A 14,702-nucleotide genomic window follows, 5' to 3' on the forward strand; every position below is an offset into this window, starting at 1 on the left:
TTCCATATTTTTGAGTTACAAGCTTAGGTTTGGTTGAAAAGAAAGAATATTTAAGTTGTATCTAATCATCAATTTTTAAAGGAAGCATTTAACAATCAGAGCAATCACCATTAGTTTCAAATGCCTTTTAGTTTCAGAATCCCATACTGGTTTTATTTATGTTGCCTATCTGTCCATTTCAAGATCATTAACCTCTTCATGACCAAGGGTGTTTCGCACCCTGAACAATGTAGCCCCCCCATTTTTACCAATGCATTTGTTTAACCATATTTGGCCTTTTTTTTTGGTTTAGTGTACCCACACGAATTATATATTTTTTTCAGGACAAGTAGGGCTTTTTCTGAAATCGTATTCATGCAACATGTCATAATACTTGAAAGCGACATACTGGTAGCACCAGCTTGCTAGCAGAAACCTACGATTGTCCAGAAATATGTCACTTAAAACAGAGCCCACAGCGATATGCAGCTGATTAATAATATTTGTGTTCCTTGTTGATGAACTTGGCTTCTTTTCACCATGTTTGGGGAAGAATGAGAAGTGCTTTATCACATACTAGGTGGGGTTTTGTATAAAGAACAATTCTGGTGCAATGGGACATTGGTTGCTATGGTGATTGCGCTACTTTTCCAACTTGGCATCAGAACGCGTACCCCCCTAAATCTGTTGTAGTCTATTAATCCTGTAATGTGAAGCTTGAGTTGAAGCATCTCATACAAATAGCTCTACAGAAATATGATGTTTGCTTTATTTCTCTGTTTAGCACTCCAGTGGGCCATTAAACTCAACAAATTTCCAGGCAATTCGGCCTTTGCCTGCTTTCAGAATGCATGCCGACAAAATCAACTTTGAGCATTCGGTACCTATGTATGCAGAACAGCTAATCCAGACGGTGAGCAGCCTCAGCCAGCCCTCGGATAACCTGCTTCACCACTGCTATGCCCACTGCTATCTGAAGGTAATGTCCGTGCGCCCACTACACCTATTCTACGACTGCATTTCTCTACCTCCCGTCATTATACTGTAAAGCGCTAACTACATCTGTATAAATAAAAGCATTCATACCTACGTATTCCTCAAAACATTGTTACGTGGTAAGAAATGATATTCTGCTGGTCTTGCTTATATTTGTGTTCTTTTGGTTTTAATGCCAGTGGAATTCGACGACTTAAGTGTGAAAGGTATTAGTTCTGCTTCTCGTTTATCTCTGGATGTATCATGAAAAGTTCTGTGAATGATTTCAGGCAAAACAATACAGGGTTAGCTTGATGGGTTTGTTTTATCATGTGCAGTTTGAGAGCAGCAGCCTCAAATATTCTCATCCAAAATAATATTTGTGCTGTATGTATGTCATAGTTAGCAGATTCTGCATGCACTCAATCGGGGGAGATTTTATTCAATTTCATGAAATCCGGAAATCTTAAATCCCAGAGGAAGCGCAGAACGTTTTCCATTAAGAAGCCGTTCTAAACACATCAGATCATTGTTTAATTACCGGCACGGGTGTGTAGAGCTTCCAGAACTACAAACACAGCGCAAAGTGTTAACTGGTTTACGTTACTGGTGCCGAATGGATGCCTTTGATAAGGGCGTTCTTTTCGCACCCCCTAGATCCCATGGATGCCCAGTAAAATAGAATAGTCCTGTTTTAATTAAAGTATGTATTTATTTTAACTTGTTGTTTTTATGTACGTTTTACTAGATTGTAACTTCAGTAATGAAACTAGTACCTATTTATATGGTAGTAATGTAATGGTAGTACAAATGCTCTAGGACTGTGGAAGGCATTCATTCATTTTTGTATGTGTATTTGGGTTCATGTTAGACCTTTTTTTTTTTTTTTTTTGAGTATGCTGAGTCACTTTTTGGTTCTGCTTGTTTTTTTTGTTTTTTTTATTATGCTATAAAACCAAAAACTGCTTGATTTTCCTCTGACCCGCAAAATGGAACAAAGAAAGCTTACCCAGAACATTTAGGTAAATTGCTAAGACATCAAAGAACTGGAACATCATCATTCCAGGGAAACACTAAAGTTCATATGTATGCAGACATGGAACCAATTATGGACCTCAACAGGTCTTTTTAGGATAGATGTTTGGGGAAATATTGTAAAACATGCTGTTCTGGTTTATGAAGTGTAATAAATCATTAACACTTTAAGAAAGATGCAAGCGCTAAGGGCAATTCATAATCTAATTAGAACACTGGCTAAGTGTGTTATACTTTTTTGCTGGAATACAAAAAATAAAGTAACATTTTTCAACTCAAGTGACCCCAAAATCTCTTTCCCTAAATCGACATAGTTAAAAAAAATAAAAAATAAAAATAAAAAAAAATTAATAGCCTTGACCCGTTGTGCTGCTGCAGTGCCCCTCTCATTGAGAAAGTACAAAGTAAGACTTGTAAAGTTTATTGCACGTTTATAGAAATTGATACAATCTGACTGTATGCATTTTATAGACCTGATGTTGTGAGATCTTAGCTTTCTCCTCTACGTCATTTCCCTTCTTCTTTTGAAAAAGCAAAGTAGGCCAGCCATTAAAGAACAAGCTGTCAATTTATATCGCAGAATAAATGGCTGGTAGACTGGCCGTAACAAGCAAGTGCTCACCAGCCCTGCAGAAAATAGCCATTTCTAGGTTTTATGTTAATAGACCTTCAGATTAAAGAATCCCACCATGGATCTGCTAAGGGTTTGTTCCGAACACAACGGAAACTTAGTTAATGTGAAGTGAAACAGGACCCTTAATATCTATAATGTCAATCCGGCGATGAGAAAAAAATCTAATAAGAATTGCTACATCAGCCTCTTCTTTGACGCTGCTGTTGCACCCCCATTACTGCGCTCCATTTAGGCTGCGGTGTCCCGTTCTACCCCTTGTAGTAACAAGCGTTTGACTCGTTAATCTTCCAGTCACAGACTATGTACATTACCTGCTGGCCTTTTTTTTTTCGGTTTGCATTCTTCGAACAAAAGTTTGCTTCAGCTTCCTCTCTGAAGTGATAACAGATAACTAATTATTTACGTCTGACTCCTCTGTCCTCGTCAATCATTTTTGTTTAAATATGTTTTCCCACCTTGATTGTAAGCTCTTAAGGCAAAGATATCTCTGACTACGTTAAATGCCAAAACATGTTGTTGATCACTACTGGGCTTGAGAGTGCATCCGATTATTTACATGTCAGATTATAGATCTAAAAAAGCAATGAATACGTTTTATATTTCATACTTAATTTTCTGCAAGTTCTGCTTGCTGAAAAAAGAGATGTTGCTGGATGACATCAGTGTAAAATGGTTTTAAAATGGGATTTTCCCCTAAATTCATAAATGACCAATAAGTGAATAGGTCAGTTTAATAAGTAGACTCAGAGTGTATTAAATATCCCTTTTTATTTCTAGTCCTGGTGAATGTATTTATAATTGTATTGTAATACTGGTGAACTGATATAAAGATATTCTATGAATAGGTTGTAAGCTCATAAGAGCAGGGCCCTCTTCTCCACCTTACGTGCGTAAATGATATTGCCGGTTGTTAATTTTCACTCTCGTCTATTGTAATCGTGCTACGTAATCTATGTAAGATATGTAGCATCAGCAGTTTACACGTTTTACATAAAACTTAAATAAATAAATAAATAGGAAATGGTGGAAATTGAATAATCCAATAAAGAGGGCCCTGCTTTCACATTGTACAAGTGATATGATTTCGTAATTGTATGCAAATGTTTTATTGGAACATGCATTACTGAGCTTTCTCAAATGACCCTTAAGAAGGTAATTTAAGTTTCAAGTTTGTTTTGTATATCGCAGTCTCACTTTCTGTCCCTTCACATAATAGTTTTTTTTCCTTTGCATTCCAGGTATTTGGTTTTCAAGCTGGACTCGCATATCTCAGCAGTAAAGGCGCGTACTGCCCTCCTGTTCCGGTGATACCCTCCTTTAGCACCGCTGTGTATGGCAAACTTCTCAGACTCCCGCAGCACTGGTAAGCGTGGAAGGTTCTGCATACTCGAGTTCATTGTTTGCATGAAAAAGGTTAAGAGCTGGCCACATTTATATCACTAACTCCATTTGCCCGTTTCACTTGCTCAGTTTCAGATCTGTGTATTAAAAGTAACCCATTCATTGTTGAGTTTTATTCGGGGACATTAGTGTGCGCCTAAAAGACCGCACTTTCACACGTACTAACAATTGCACCCTGCACACAGTGCTAGACTCAACTCGCATCCCATATACAAGTTCCATGTTCTTTGTTCTTCTTGACTCCTTCTTATGCAAACTCTTAAGGCTTTATAAAACTCCATTCCCAGAAACGACTCCAAATTTATTTCCTTATAGATCTGCCACTGTCAAAATACGAGATGACATTAGGAATTCCAGAGTGATCTGATGATTGTTTGCTTTAGTTTGGGGAGGTCAGCCAGGCTCCCTGCGGAGTTTGTGCTCCTTTAACATAGTATAACACAGCGCAGCTTGTTTACCCAGCACATTTAAAGAATCACACCTCTTGTTTAAAGTGTCAGCGTGCACAGTGTGCCCTCAGTATGCAAGGAAAAGGGAGAAGTAAAACATCCCAGCCAGAAGCCACTCGGTTTTATTTAAAGTGTTGTTTTAAGACCTAGTGCTAGTGTTTTGTCTTTTTTATGTTGTTGTTTAACAAGCTCTTGCTATCCTGCTGTCACCGCAGCGGCTATGCCTTGAATACGCCTGTAAACAGCAGTAGGTTGTTCAGGGTGAAAAACACTGAGGTGTCAGTGGAATAACTTGGTGTACAGTGTTCAGTAATGAATTTTAAATAACTGACCTGCGCTTGTGCATTGTTACCTTTTAGCTGCTTGAAGTCAAGGGTTATGCAATGCACCCTTCCCACCTTATGTTAAAGAAACTATTTAATGTCACAGACAGCCTTGTTAAAGAAGAATACATATAAGAAGTACTTTTTTTATGCATTCTTTAAAAGATTAAAAACACAGGGAGAAGCTGCAGCTCCAGAGCTGTAGAACGACTCCTCTTCCATGGTCTGAAGTTAACGCTACTGATTGCTGCTTGAAATGGGAAAGGGGCCAATGCACCAAATGCTTTTTCGCAGTAAGGTAGTCCAACTCCCTATAATCCCAAAAAGGCTGGAGATTGCCATAGCAAACCCACTAGTGCCTGCAGGCGGTTTTGGTAATTACACTTTACCCTGTGTGCAAGAGAAGGGGTGTTATTACTTTTGCAACATGATGAGCACATTATTGGAGAGCAAAAACATTTGACTGTCATGGGAATATTATGAATACTCAGCTAATATATTATACTTATAGGTAGAGGCTAAACCATTTATCTACGTATTATTATCCCAGCGTAGAAATTCCCCCACCCCATTTTTTTATATTCTGTTCATGCTGAGTGATTCTGTTTATGTATGTATGTTTATATATGTATAATATTATGTGTGTGTGAGTATTTCTGAGAAGAAGTCTAACGTTCAAAGAAAGTTTTGTTAGGCTTTATAATAGAAGGTGATAATCAAATGCCATTATTGTTCTGTCGGGTAAAATTACCCTGATTCAGAAACATTTCAACAATGTTACAATGTATAGGCATTTTTAAAATGTTTCTCTAGGTAACAAGTTTCATTGTATAAGAAATGACACGAAAAAACTCTGTTTCTGTAAGTCATGTAATTTACTACTTGTTACAGCTGTATAGCGCTATGGAATACAGGCTTTCAATACATTAACGTTTTAGTCGATCTTGTCAATGGTGAATGTTTAATTTTAGTGACTTTTTTTCACCTGGCTGCCCCGCTCTCTGAACTCCTAGTATCTTGTTACAGGGAGTGTTTCACGCTGTAAGGGATCTATCTTCTCGCTATGCTTTCTGTCTGTCAGCGATCCAGACACCTCGACTGGGAATCCAAACAGTGCATCGCGCCGCTCTGTTATGTAAACGCCACAATAGCAACGCTTGGCCAATAAAAGTAGGAAAATAAATGAGTAGAGCAGCAGCCCACTTAAATGAAGTGTAGTTTGAAGTGAATAAAACTCCAGATGAAATGCATCATATAGCACTTGAACTAAATCGAAGTCAGCGTGAGTACTGAGAGCCCCATTGAAGTCATACAGCGAGTAAGAATTAGTGTGCAAGAATAACCTGGTAATGTCATTAAACTCTGAGTCACTTCTCCATATTATACCACCTGCTTTATGCGCAGTTTCACATTTTACTTTCCCCTCCTAACAGTACACACATGTGATGTTACATATGTTCTTCTGTTTCTTCCAGGAGGGGAGGAGGGGAGCGCAGCTTATGTGTGTGTGTGTGTTTTTTTTTTACCCTAAAAAATAAATAAAAAAAAAAAAAGAAATTTATGAACTGTTACAGAATCCCTCAGGTAGTATGTTTTGAGTTAACAGTGAAAATCCTAACTTTATTTCTCACATAAATCAGCATCGGAGCAGTTCAGATTGAGTTTGTAGTGTCCTGCATAGATTTCAAATTCCCTAAATAGGGGGTAAGATATTTAGACCCCGCTGGCTTTTTATCAGCATTTTACGACATAACTTTGAAATATGGGACAATTAAACCAGCCTAATGATAATTTTCAGAGTCTTATCTCTTTATTCTAGGTCTTGTCTGTTTATTTATATGAACACAACTGTATGTGTATATTTATTTGTCTTCATTTATCTTTGCGATGCTTCTATGGAAACCTATCATCGAAGTGGAAAATAAATCAAGCTATATTCTATATTCCACCCTAAACTGTTAAATACTGTCCAATTCTTTTGAGGTTAACAACCTAGAATTTCCACATATAGACAGACCTTATTTTTACAGCCTCATCCTGATTTTTAAATGATTAAGATTTAAATTGTGGAGCAGGGCCCTCATTTCTGTAAATCAAATTGTTATATTATTTGCTATATGTCCTGTTTACCCATAGTACAGTGCTGCTGAATATGATGCCGCTATATAAAACAATGTTATAGTAATAATAATAAGCCTGAGGTACAATCCTTAGCTGTGTAGAAATGAAAACTAAGCCACCTTGGACTAAAGGTTAAATTTGACCCCTTTCCTCTCTCACCGAAAAGGCCAGTTGGAAGGCTGGATCTTCTTAGTCGCCATCTGAAGGGGGTGACAACATAAGTCTAGGAGAGATGCCAGCCAAAATGCTAAATGTTAAGGGACCAGGGTCCACTTAAGTGCAAAACCATGTCAAATATCAGCCTTCAGTCAAAAAGTGAAAAGAATAATAGTTTTACAAGTGAAAGTACAATACATGATGGAAGAATAAAAAAAATGCCATTCCTGACCACAGCTGATTGGCATTAAACATACCTTCAGCAGCCAGTCAAAGTACCAGAGTAGATGTGTGCTAATCCGCAGTTCCAGACTGGTGTACCCCTCCACCTAATAAAAAGCGTGGACCGTGTCCAGGTTGTACCTCTCTGGGGGCTCAAAAGCTACCTTGACCTTAAGGCCAGAGGACCAGGTGTCTGCGTCTCTCAGAGGAGACTACGCTTGATCTTGGCCAAAAGGCCTAGAATCAATGTATGGTGATCCTTAATGATGCAGGGTCTGGGCTTGATTAAATACACAGTATTCTAGAATTTAGTTTGATAAGGTGTTGTGGGAATACGTTTAGGATGAGTTAGGCCAGCACTCAGTGAGCGGTGGATATCACACTAAGCTTACCCTTGTTCCACTGTATCCATCAGAGTGTAATATCTGGCAGGGTGTTATCTGTTGGTATGCAGACGGCCAGCTACCCCAAGCCAGGCTTACTGTCCTGAACCAATACTTACTGACATTAGCACATTCCCTGTTACCTTGCAGGCTCTGCTGTCACCAGCGGGGCGTAAAAAGTTAATAGAAGTGTCTGGATTGGCATGGAAATGCTAAAAGTTGCAATGAAGGCACTTATACAACTGTTTGCTTTCACTAGATTGCAGTCTCACATTGTGTCCAGCACTCTTACTATTCTTATCTCGCGGCACTTCCTTGTTTGCTTAAAAGGTCACACTGTACAAAAGCTTTCATTAATTCTTATCTCCCAAGATGGACGATGCAGGGCCGTTTACATGCATATTAACATCCTTGCACTGGAGAGATAAGTTAGTTGTAATTACACAGAGAGACTCTGCTGTTATTCATTCTTTTTAAGCAACCAGGGTCAAACTTTTTTTTCCATTAACACCTGATCCCATCCCCCAACAGCCCATTGGGGGTGATCAAAGCACAGATGACGTGAGGTGTGCTGTATTAGGAGTATGTATGTAAAATGGGCTGATTAGGATGGGCCAATTGGTTGTTATCAGCTTCTAATCATGCATATGGCTTTGTTAGGATATCAAAGTTTTCCAGAAGCTCCCTGCTACTGGAAGAGATTGTACGTGAAGATGATCATATCTCAGGCCCATTAGCATCCGCAGCTCTCTCCTTCTTCTTCTACCACCGAACAACCGAAATCTGGGTGGCCCATGTTGGTTTTGTTAGTGTTGACTTCGTTTGACAGCAATAGAAGGGGTTTTATGATGTCTATGTTTGTAAAACCACATAAGGCACACAGTGGGAGGCATCAATGCACATCTTTCTAATTTTATCTGTAATTTATATATGTGTTTGTATGTTCAACTTGTTTACTAAATTGTACTGCATTTAGAAAAGAAAAAACAAAGCACTTTCACATTGTGATTTGGTCCTCTAGCATTTTATAAGGACGTTCAGTTTATTCTCATATATATATATATATATATAACTGGGTTATGAGTTTTTATTTTTGATTAATAATGTCTTTGACCTGTACTAATATGACCTGAATGTTATAGTTGTCTTAGTTTATACAAAAGGGAATCTAGGGGAAATATAAATATGTATAATCAGAGGATTTGTGGTGGAGGTATTTTTACCCCTCCTTTTGTTTCAACATACTATTCCTTTAGATTGTAAGCTCACGAGCGCCCTCAAAAGCCCACCATTCCTGCCTGTAAAGTGCCATAAGGCTAGATTGCAAGCTCACGGGCAGTCAAATTCTTTCACACCAAATTCATCCAACCATGTCTTTATGGACCTTGCTTTGTGCACTGGGGCACAGTCATGCTGGAACAGAAAAGAACTTTCCCCAAACTGTTCCCACAAAGTTGGAAGCAGAGCATTGTCCAAAATGTCTTGGTATGTCGCAGCATTACAATTTTCCTTCCCTGGAAGTAAGGGGCCCAACCCTTGATTTCAATGTTTCAGGTGTGTCCCAATACTTTTGTCCAAATAATGGTACACAAAGCAAGGTCCATAAAGACATGGTTGAATGAGTTTGGTGTGGAAGAACTTGGTCGGCCGCACAGAGCCCTGACCTCAACCCCATCCAACACCTTTGGGATAAACAGGAATGGAGATTGCGAGCCAGGACTTCTCGTCAGTGTCTGACCTCACAAATACTCTACTGGATGAATGGGCAAAAATTCCCACAGAAACACCCAAAAATCTGGTGGAAAGCCTTCCCAGAAGAGTGGAAGCTGTTATAGCGGAAATGGGGGACCAACTACATATTACTGTCTGTATTTAGGATGTGATGTCGTAAAAGTCCCTGTTGGTGTAATGGTCAGCTGTCCCGATACTTTTGTCCATATAGTGTGTATATGTGTGTTTGTGTGTATGTGTATGTATATATAATATAATCTAGATAGATAGATATGTTTTGTTCTGTTGGAGTGGTCAGAGTACAATGCTCTGATTGTCGTGTGTTTGTGGTCTGTCTCCTGTCTTTAGGGGTTTAGATATTTTACTATTCTGTGTTCCTGTACATTTGGTCCAATTGGAGACGCATTTTATTTTTCTTTGGTTTAAAATGGGTTAAGTGCACTTTGTGTTTCGGGGTCTTTTTTCTTTGCAATGTGAGTTTGTAGCACACGGTTTATGATTAGATTTACTTTTGAACTCTAGCAACCAGACAAAAGATAAGCTATGTCGAATGAACTGATGAAAAAGGCATTCTGACAGGGAAACAGGTGACGGGATGGAAGGCACTCGCATTTTTACTGCAAATTGGTCAATCTGTAGTCAATTTCAAGCAGTCTTACCCTGTAGGCTTTGAAGTAACAGTCTGTCTTCAGCTAGACCTAAATGATGCGTGCATGTGTTTCTAAGGGCATTTTAAATCTGGTTTGTTCCAGTTTTTTGGGCAGCATTTATAATGTTACTGTTCTGCTGGTGTTGGTTTGTTAAGCATAGCCTGTCGAGTGATAGTGTAATTATTATTGTAATTAAAATATTCTGAAATTGTTTTTTTTTACAGTTCAAAGATGTGACCTGCTAAAAAAATGATGTATAATATATATAAAATACACTATTATATGCTTATACATTTAATATACACATATATATATATATATACTATGTGTGTAACACATGTGTAAGCACCCGCTTGATCAATAGTCTCACACATACACACAAGAAGTGCCATTGACCACTGGGGGGCTCTGCTCTCAGTTTGTTTTTTGAAGAAGGACTCTTGGTATGTATGCCAGAAAGGGCCTTACTAGTACCATAATGTGGACTTAATGTGTTTTGTCTGTCTATCTTTCCTATTGTCTGATCAGAGCGTTCCTCCCAGGCAGCCTTTCATCTGCTAGAAGCTTTTGGAAGCCAACACTCTTTGTAGAATTCAGTTATGATTAATATACATATCTGATTGATGGTGAGAAGAAGTTGCCTTGTGCTGTGGAGAGTCGAGATGTCTGTAGCATGTAATACAGCTCCATCGAGATTTGTACATAATGCTAAGTAAAAATATTTAAACAGCTGTAGGATCAATGCCATTTGAGTAATTATCTGGGTGATGTATAGAAGGATGAAATGTTTAAAAATAAGACTGTCCTTGTAGACTTGATGACCACAAAGTGTCCTTCACCCACTTGTTTGTGTATGTATAAATTGGGCTGTTGTAACTAACATAAACGTAACCCAATTGTAACGACCAGACAAAATAATGTTTTTTGGGCTTAGATGCATTTGAAATCAGTTGTTTTTCTATATGTATATTTTTTCAATCAGTTAAAACCATTGTGTGCCAGTTTTGTTTGAAATGTCTAGGAGGAACCTCTTGTGGACCCTTCGGTGATATTTAAATGAAGTCTAACATGGAGTATTTTTAGGAGGGAGGGAATTGATGAACAAAACTTTTTTTCTTGCACTTAAACAGTGACATTTGTCGTCATTACTAATTAGAGTAAAGCAGCTTTCTCTCATAATGAGACTCGTCAATGATATGTTTATTTTTGGATTTTTAGCTTCATCTTTTAAACCCCCTAATTTGATTTTGCATGTTTCATTTGTAATGCCACATTATAATAACATAAAGCTTAGCTGGACAATTTTAATCCACATAAATCCTATAAAATGGTGCTTGGCAACATATTCTGTTGTGTGTCTCACTTTGTGCTAGAAGGTAATGTATATAACATTGTATACCCCATTTGATACTTGGAAACTATAAAAGCCTAAAAAGAGGTTAATATATATAATAATATATGCCTGGCACACTGTCAAAGAAAACATCCTTCTGAGTGATCTTGAAAGGATCTTTGATATTTGGTAGCAGACAAATAAGACACAATGCTGCGTAAGCCGGAGAACAGTACATTCACTTAATACCTTTCCATGGGGTAAGCAAGTTCAGAAATCAAGCTGTTCAAGGGTCAAGAAGATTCTAAGCAGCTTTCTCTGGCTGATCAGCAGAAACGCAGTAACTCAGTCCATGACCTGGGTTAGGAAACATTAGTGTGAAACGGGCTGTAACTTGATAACGTTTTAGACTGACATACAGTCTCCGAGGAATGGAAACAAGAAGACCAACCAAGGTCTTGGCTGACTGTCCATGTTTTCAAGGCCCGTTGACTTACTTTTCCGAGCATCTCTGTGGATGATCTGTGTGCAGAAACACAGCACACCTGAGAAAAGCAGTTACAGGGCTATTTCTTTAACAACCACGATGATTCTAAAATGTTCTTTAGAATGTTTTGTCTAAGAGCATGTAAAAGTAACTTTATCCTCGGTAGTTCTGGAGCAATAGATTGTTTTCATTTCATTTTGGCTGCAGTGTTGATATTACTGTATATTTTATATGCAATACTCCAAAGCCATTTTAGCACATTTAATTATAGCTCTTTCTGAGTATGCAAGAAATTTATTTTTACTTGTGCTAGATTGGTAGAATATTCTTTACTGAATATTCTTTACTATTCTTTACAGGTTTTTTAAGGTGATCATATGTATAGTCAAGTCTTATTATAGGAAGTAAATCTAGGCCAGAAAACATCTTAATAATCTTTCAATGTAATGCTGCGTCATCTTACCAAATAATTAATTTAGCATTCCTGACAGACATAATTTCATGTATAACATTGTCTAATTTTATAGAATTTTTATATTAGGTTAAGCTTCCTTTTTTAATGTTTAGTTATCCAGTGTCCTTGCTTGTGGTAAAATGTATTGATATACATAAAAGCATCTTTTCACGGTCTAATTTAACAAAAAGAATACCTATATATATATATATATATATATATATATATACCATTTTTACTCAGTCTACAGTTGTCCAGTTGGTCCGCTCCGGAATATATATGTACAGTAAATGTGTGTGTATGTGTATATATGTGTATATATATGTGCACACACATCAGCCCGGGTTTCTTGACAATAGCAAAATTCTAAATGTTTGAAAAAAATGTTTTTTCTTAATTTATGTCAAAGTAGCTCTAAAGCACACCTCCAATCCTGTTTTTGATGATGTCATTCCAGGTTTGCTAACTCATGACTCCTATTAGCTTTTGTTGCAGTGACTCCAATTGCCCCATTGTTAATCCGCACCTGTGGCCAACTAACAAGGTGCTGTAATACATATGCTTTATTTAGTTGGCATATGCTCGATGGGCGTTGATTTTGAGGGGATACTTTGTGTTTTGTGTATAATAGTTACATAGATGAATGTTTTTCTTTTTCAAAACGGCACCCCATGCAGGCAGCCTTCTTAACTAGCATTCAGTCTGTATGTACTGTTTGTACTGAACAGCGATTGAAGAAAACATATACTAGATCTCTGGCAATGAGTGAAGGAACTTTTCTTTGGAACAGGTGGAGAATTTAAGTAGAATTAACTCATTTATTAGTTTTCTTTCTTAGCTAATTTCACAAAGTTGAATCTGGCAGCTACAGACCTATAGATTTTTAATTTATTTCGGATGTCTTAAACATTCGTAGATGCCCCTGCTATTTGTGTAATTGTAACATCTGGCTTTTCTTCCACAACCTAATTAAGCAATGGAAAAAGATGCAAGTAATCCTCCAGAAACATAACATGTTACAGAAATATCTTGCAAAAACATGCTCCTTGCGTTTATGTAGTTTTGTGGTAGCTTGAACGACATGTAAGTGTACTTCTTGACTGTTTAAAACAGACCTGGGCAAAGCACGGCCCGCGGGCCACATCCGGCCCGCTGAATAGCTCGGACCGGCCCGCAAAGAGTGTCCTGGTGACTCACCAATGAGTCCGGTGTGTCCCCCCGCCCCGGTCACTTACCTTAAACTCCTGTGTTGGAAGCGTTTGTCTCGGGTGCCGGCGCTTTACGCTGGGCGCCGGCATATGACGTCAGACGCCGGCGATCAGCAGTGAAGCGCCGGCACCCGAGACAAACGCCTCACGCTTCCAACACAGGAGTTTAAGGTAAGTGACCGGGGCGGGGGGGGAGATCCTGAGAAGGGGGGGTTAGGGAGTTAGAGGGGAGATACTGAGAAGGGGGGTTAGGGAGGGAGGTCTTACTGTGTGTGTGTGTCTTACTGTGTTTGTGTGTGTGTCTTACTGTGTGTGTGTGTATCTTACTGTGTCTGTGTGTGTCTCACTGTGTCTGTGTGTGTCTCACTGTGTCTGTGTGTGTCTCACTGTGTCTGTGTGTGTCTTACTGTGTCTGTGTGTGTCTTACTGTGTCTGTGTGTGTCTCACTGTGTCTGTGTGTGTCTCACTGTGTCTGTGTGTCTTACTGTGTCTGTGTGTGTCTTACTGTGTCTGTGTGTGTCTCACTGTGTCTGTGTGTGTCTTACTGTGTCTGTGTGTGTCTTACTGTGTCTGTGTGTGTCTTACTGCGTGTGTCTTACTGTGTTCATAGCTTATTCAGTTATTGTAATAAATATTTTAGCCCATTTTTTAGCTCAAAATATTTTTTCCTTTTTTTTCTCCTCTAAAATCTAGGTGCGTCTTATCAGCAGGTGCGTCTTATAGAGCGAAAAATACGGTATGCACTCCGAAGCCTTGTTCATTTTGTTCACTTCTGTGCTGTGCTAATAGTTATTCAGGCCTTACTTATTCAAGCACCTCTACCAATGACGTAGGCTTGAATAACTTTATTAAACAGCACATAAGTTAACAAAATGGACAAGGCTTCGGAGTTTGTAGTTTGTAGAGGTCTGGCCCTCTAAAACCATTCCAATTTCTCATGTGGCCCCATGGGAAAATTAATTGCCCACCCCTGGTTTAAAAGCACCTGAGGCATAAATATTGGGGATTCCATCACACTTTATTGCCATATATTGCTCAGCCAATGTACCCCAATTTTGGTGAGTTCTATCTAATTTTACATGGCTACATTGCTTACCAAGGAGCTTTTAAATAATGTTTGTCGGGTGTGCTCTGACCTTTTGCTTTGTTGTGTGTGTATGT

The 14,702-nt window shown here is 38.5% G+C and overlaps 1 protein-coding gene across 1 annotated transcript in view; it reads left to right on the plus strand.

Annotated features, from left to right (window-relative positions):
- The window catches only part of VPS13B (vacuolar protein sorting 13 homolog B), a 359,343-nt gene that overhangs the window by 56,974 nt on the left and 287,667 nt on the right, over positions 1-14,702 (plus strand). Inside the window, exons 15-16 of the mRNA XM_053466785.1 lie at positions 764-958; positions 3,862-3,986. Coding sequence (XP_053322760.1) covers positions 764-958; positions 3,862-3,986 — 320 coding nt within the window. The remainder of the gene's footprint in view (positions 1-763; positions 959-3,861; positions 3,987-14,702) is intronic.

The sequence above is a fragment of the Spea bombifrons genome, chromosome 5 (assembly GCF_027358695.1).
Source record: "Spea bombifrons isolate aSpeBom1 chromosome 5, aSpeBom1.2.pri, whole genome shotgun sequence".
NCBI lineage: Eukaryota > Metazoa > Chordata > Amphibia > Anura > Pelobatidae > Spea > Spea bombifrons.